At 46.5% G+C, this 6153-nt stretch overlaps 2 protein-coding genes across 2 annotated transcripts in view; both read left to right on the top strand.

Annotated features, from left to right (window-relative positions):
* Positions 1–597, top strand: part of HOXB3 (homeobox B3) — a 4698-nt gene extending 4101 nt beyond the window's left edge. The window contains 1 exon segment of the mRNA XM_009892182.1: positions 1–597. This exon segment is cut by the window's left edge and continues 14 nt beyond it. Coding sequence (XP_009890484.1) covers positions 1–597 — 597 coding nt within the window.
* A 4947-nt stretch (positions 598–5544) lies between these two features.
* The window catches only part of HOXB2 (homeobox B2), a 2094-nt gene continuing 1485 nt past the window's right edge, over positions 5545–6153 (top strand). The window contains exon 1 of the mRNA XM_009892213.1: positions 5545–6051. Within this exon, the coding sequence (XP_009890515.1) occupies positions 5658–6051 (394 nt within the window). The 5' untranslated portion in view covers positions 5545–5657. The remainder of the gene's footprint in view (positions 6052–6153) is intronic.

Below are 6153 nucleotides of genomic sequence, written 5' to 3'. Positions count from 1 at the left end.
AGGCAGATCAAGATCTGGTTCCAGAACAGGAGGATGAAGTATAAGAAAGACCAGAAGTCGAAAGGCATGGGATCTTCCTCTGGAGGGCCTTCTCCTACTGGCAGCCCACCCCAGCCCATGCAATCCTCCGCCGGATTTATGAACGCCTTGCACACCATGAGCAGTAACTATGATGCCCCCTCACCACCTTCCTTCAATAAACCCCACCAGAATGCCTATGCCATGTCAACTAACTACCAAAACCCCATCAAAGGCTGCACCTCCCAACAGAAATACGCCAATACAGCCCCTGAGTACGACCCTCACGTCTTACAAGGGAATGGGGTGGCCTACGGGACTCCCAGTATGCAGGGAAGCCCCGTCTATGTTGGAGGTAACTATGTGGATTCTATGCCCACCTCTGGCCCATCCCTTTATGGCCTCAATCACCTGCCGCATCACCAGGCTGCCAACATGGACTACAATGGGCCTCCACAGATGCCCCCGAGCCAGCACCATGGACCATGCGAGACCCACCCCACCTACACAGACCTTTCCACGCACCACGCTTCTTCTCAGGGCAGAATCCAAGAGGCGCCCAAGCTGACCCACCTGTGATAGGGAGCAGCATAGGGCTCAGGCGAAGCGGATGGGACCTCGCCATGGGGCATGGGAGAGGGGAAGAGGGCAGGATTGGCTTCAGGAACATTTGTGTTGAGCTATTTTCTTTCTTTCTTTGGCAGGGCAATTTCTACCAGTTTGTTGTGCTTGCTATTACTATTTCTGGGTTTTGTTAGGCACAATTTCCAACCATTTCAGTAGTTACTGCCAAGACCAGCTCTCTCTCTGAAGAGATATACCTCCTGTGTTTCAACACAAATGCTTCTGAAATAGGTTTGAGGTAGTTTTGTGGGAATCTAGCAGCTTTTTAGCAGCAACATCCTTCATTTCCAAACCAAGTACCCATCATCACTGATAATTCTTGGACACTGGAAAGGAGAACAGTCAGCCAGCCAAGTCTTTACAGTTGGTCTCTGCATCTACAGAAACACGCACGGGTGTATACATATGCAATCAAAAGAGATTTGCAAGAAAACTACCCTCCTCTCCAACTCCTTCTCAAGAGGAAACTTGTGCTTTCCTTTCCAGCCTTCAGAAGAAGGCTTTCGCTGAGTAACTTCCCACTAGTCCCCACACAAACTGCAAATATGCATACCTGCCAACACATGGGATTCATGCTCTTCCCCTCCAGCCCGTGCCTCCCCTCTCAAAAATAATAATAATAATAATAAAAAAAATAGAATAAGAGAGGTCTAGGAATTGCAAAAGGTTTGGGAAACAAGTTTTTGAAATGCCTAACACCCTCCCCAACAATGACAGCAGTCCAAAGAGAGGAAGAAAGAGTTGACAGGTCTGAATATTTTCCCACCTTGGCCGCTGATGACGTGAAGTCTCCATTTGATGACAACAGGGTTTTTTGTTTTGGGGGTATTTTTCTTAGGGTTAATTAACAGAAAAGCAATCTTAAGACTTACAAGTCCTACGCTTCTTTCCTCCTCTTCTCTTTACCTTACGTGAAAACAGGGTATATTTGAACAAATGGAATGTCCTCCAATCGAAGCAGAAGTGAATGGATCTCTAGTATTTGCTAATGCTTTCTTGTCTGGACATCTTTGTTGCACTTAGAGTTTACATATAATGGGTATAAAAACAACTTTGAAGGGTGTTCGTCCAACTCAGTCGAGACGTCCTTCAATAGGTGTGTGTTCTGGTGAACATTCATATATATTTATTGGTTATAGCCAGTTTAAAATATTTTCCTTTTTTTGTATTATTTATCCCCAATATTATGTATTTATATGAGGAAAAAAGAATCAAATTGTACTTTTTTAGTATTTACTTGTTATAAAGGACATTGTGTTTCCTTGTCATTGTACAACAAGCTTATTTTAGTTATTGTAATTTAGAAAGACCAGTAGTTTTATGTTACCTTCGTACTTATGAATAATGTAATTAGTTCTACTGGAGGCATGAGAGCAGAACCAGACTGTAATTGTATAGTCCTGAATTAGAAGAACTATAGCTAATCCCTCCCTCCCACCTCACCCCTCCTCTTTGGAGATCTTTCTTTGTTCTTATAGTAGTTATTTTATTTCCTCGCTTAAGGGTTGTCTGTTGAACAATTCTTGAATAAACTTTCTGTTATCAATTTTATCTTGTCCTATTAGTCGGATTTAGAGGCAAAGATAAATAATGTGTATGTAAAAATAGCGAATAGAACGCAGGGAAGGGACCACTCCAAATGTTCCGGAGTCCAGACAGCGGGGTTCATCTCTGCGTCCCCTTCTGGGGTGAAACTCCGGGGGTTCGGGGCCAGGGAGGACGGCCCGGCCCAAAAAAAAAAAAAAGGCAAAAGAAAAAAAGCCCAGAGTTTCTATGCGGGGACCTTAAAAGTGAAGAGAAATTAAGTTACTTATTATAATTAATTATGATTTAAATACACGCACATGTGCACATACACGCGTACACACATGCACACGCACACACATACATGGGCCCACATGCACACAAACCCACCCACCCCCCTCACACCAACGTATGCAGCTAAAATTGTTATTAAAAGGAAGAAAAAGCCACCGACAAAGGTTACATTATCAGAGCGAGCGAAAGGGAGAATAACCCTTTGCCAGCAGCAAAAGCAGATGGGATAATACCGTGAATAATTTGCTTTTTATGCTCTAAAGCCCTAAGAAAACTTATATTAAAGCAGCGAGGGCCAATAAAAGTTTTATGGTTCTGGAAAGGGGGTGAAGAGCTTGTCAGGCTCCAAATGCTCCATTTCTGTGGCTCATGCAGCAGGGAAGATCCTCTCCGAAGGAAAGGAGAGAGGTATTTTGATTGCTGTCGGGAGAAAAGGGTGAAAAGGCTGTAAAAGGTACCGAAAAAAGGGGCTGGGCTGTAGAAATATGGAGTGCGTGTGGCTATCCGTATTTTACACACACAGGTGTGCACATCTATAGGTCTGGATAAATCCCCACGTATAAAAAGGTCGAGTGGAGAAAGCTTTCCAGGAGAAATAATCTCCTGCTTCTTTCCATCTCTGATCTCTCTTAATAAATGAAGTTCCAGGTTAATAATTATAACCTTCGCGCAATAATAAATAACGGTATAACAGAGAGACAGGGCTTGTTTTTCTCCCCAGGACCGGGGCTGGGTTATGCCCGTCCATGCAGAGAGCAATTTACCATTCGGGGATACTGTAATTTAAAAGCAGAAAAGCGTGCAGGCTCTGATTGGGATCGCCTCAAAGAACAAGGGCTTGGCTTGGGCTTGGGTTTGTCGTTGGCTTCCACCCCCAAACACCCCCCATACCCCCCCGCCTTGAATATAATTTTCCCAGTCTCTCATCCCGGCCGCCATGTTGCTGAGGTTTGTGTCAGGGATTCCCAGGAACTAGTTAAAATCGGGAAAAAGGAGCCAGTTCCGAGGCTCGGAGCGTGATACCTCGCAGTTTCGCGATGGGGTCCCTCTCCTACAACTCCTCACATCCACGGTTTAATTTACACCAAAGAAGCAGGCCCGGGGTTGTCTCACAATTATTGCATTTCTCTGTCGTTCACTAACCCTGTGAATTTGTTCCTACAAGGTGATGCCTTTCCCCTTGAGTAGGGAGATTTTTTTTTTCCTTGTGCCTCCTCCTGGTGCGTGGGAAAAATCCTTTTCCCCAAGAGGTTCTTTTTTCTCCCCCCCTCCCTTTTTTCCTCTCTCTTTTTTTTTTTATCCCCTTACAACTTTACTGGTAGCAAAAGCAGCGAGACCAGTTGGGAGCGGCTGAAAAAGAGTTTCCTTTTGCATCCCAAACTCTTTCGCTGCATCCCACCTTCCCAGTCCCTCAAAGAGCAGGGAGGAACCGGCAGCCTCATGACAAAGCCCGAAACCCCCCCAAAATGCCACTTAAATCCAAACAAACAAGAAACGATCGGAAAACCCCAACTATTATTTTTTGCATCGGTCCTGATCTGTCGAGATTGAGTAGATTTATGCTGATTTCGATTAGCGCAGTCACAGATAGGAAATATTAAGGGAAATTCTCTCTTCAATCAAGCTGCGTTTTGTAAATGTGTTTGTTTTGGTTTGGTTTGGTTTGGTTTTTTTTTTTAATTTTCTTCACCCCTTTGCTAAACTGCGCTTCGGCCTCGGCTTCAGCTTGAGATTTATTATGTGTTTCTCAGAAACACTTACCACCCACACAGATGCTTGAACTGACAAAAGTTTCTAGGCTTCTCCCTGTGTGAATGCAGCCCGGCCAGTCCCTCTCTGCTGCAAAATGGGAGAAATGGAGCTTGAACAAACAAACTACAAACCAGCCACATTTCCATTCTGCAGCAGGCAGTTTATTTTTATTTTTTTTCCCCGAAATTTTTGTTTTCTAGACTTCCCGCTCTCAGGCCTTTGGATTAAACTTTTTGAATCTTTCTTGGTTTCAGTAACTGTTTAGCAAAAGCCTAATTTCTTTGCTGAGCAAGTTAGGCCCAGCTGTCAAAAGTCTTTCGAGAAAAAGATTGATCGTTTCTCTCTTCTTTTTGGTTTGTGTGGATCCGGGCACTTTAAAAGGGAAAAAAAAAAAAATCTTCCTGGGAAATGACTTTTCATTTTATTTATTTATTTTGTAAACTCTGGAAGTGGTGCTGTTTAGTGGCGGTGGGGGGAAAAGGGGGGAAAAAAGATGGGAAGGATGAAACGGGATTTCAAAGATATCCGTGACCTTAAAACGTTTGGGCTTTAAGGAAAGTGCAAAGGGCCCATTAAGTCTGGTTGTAGAAGCGGAAGGATTAATCTGTTTCTTTAAAAGTAATTTAACCAGGTGAAACAGGTCGGTCTAACCATACTTGACCTGAAAGCTCACTTGATTTCCTAAATGCTCGTACCCAGACTCAGATACAAACCTCCGGAGCAAACCCTCCTGATGGCTTCCCAAGCTCAGCAATAAATATATATATAGGATATGCAAATACACCCAGACACTCCCGGCCTGGGTTGCCAGACCCGAGATGTCAGCTCGCCCGCGGTTTAGGCTACATTTCCCTGGTTGCCTGTGGGCACCTCGGAGGAGGTGGGGGCAAAAGCCCCCTTTTCCCACGCCTGGTTTCCCCCCTCCTGGCGGGGTCCAAGCTCTCGGGAGCTCAGCGAGGGCGTCTGGAGCCGCACGGCACAGGCAGGGCAGGCAGCACCGGGCAGAGCAGGCAGCGCAGGCAGCAGCTCCCTGCCCGCAGCGCCCGGCCCTGGCAGAGCCCGCGGCCGGCCGAGGAGGGATGGCGGCGGAGGGAAGGCAGGGGCGGCGTGGGGTGGGGGGTGTTTCTGGGGATCTTCTCTCGCCTTTTTTTTTTTTTTTAATCAATTAAAGAAAATAATGCTTTCTGTTTGCCACCAGGCCCCGCCTGCCATTGGCCAGGGCTGGCCACGTGACCAGGAATTGGCTGCAATTTCGCCCCAGTCTCGAGTTTAATAGAGCAAGGTCCCCATACGCCTGTATTATCAGCAATATAACAATTATAAAAAGCCCGAGAACCATCATCATCACTGCCATAAAAACTGAGGCCCTCAGATTTCTTTCCCTCTCCCCCTCCTCCTTCCTCTTCCCCCCTCCCGCTTTTTAAACCCTGGGCCCTGGAAAAGCCATGAATTTTGAATTTGAGAGGGAGATCGGGTTTATAAATAGCCAGCCTTCGCTCGCAGAGTGCCTGACGTCTCTTCCCGCTGTCCTGGAGACATTTCAAACTTCATCAATCAAGGACTCGACATTAATTCCTCCTCCTTTTGAGCAAACCGTCCTCAGCCTGAATCCTTGTTCCAGCAGCCAGGCAAGACCGAGGAGCCAAAAAAGAGCATCTCATGGCCTGCTCCAGCTCCAGCCGCAGCCTTCGGCACAGCCCGGCCCCTTGGCAGCGGAATTCCCCTGGATGAAGGAGAAGAAATCCTCCAAGAAAGCTACCCAGGCTCCATCCTCTTCTTCCTCCTCTTCCCCCCCATCATCTTCCTCGGTGCCGGTCCCTGCCGCGGGATCTCCTGCAGGTTCGTATAATGAGGGGGCGAGGGGGTGTTTGCTGAAATCGGAGAGGATCCGAATAATAAACAATGTCCCCCCCCACCCCAGAGCAGCCCTACCCCAGCTTT

Source organism: Charadrius vociferus, unplaced genomic scaffold, assembly GCF_000708025.1.
Source record: "Charadrius vociferus isolate BGI_N301 unplaced genomic scaffold, ASM70802v2 scaffold509, whole genome shotgun sequence".
NCBI lineage: Eukaryota > Metazoa > Chordata > Aves > Charadriiformes > Charadriidae > Charadrius > Charadrius vociferus.
This window is presented reverse-complemented; position numbering and strand designations above follow the sequence as displayed.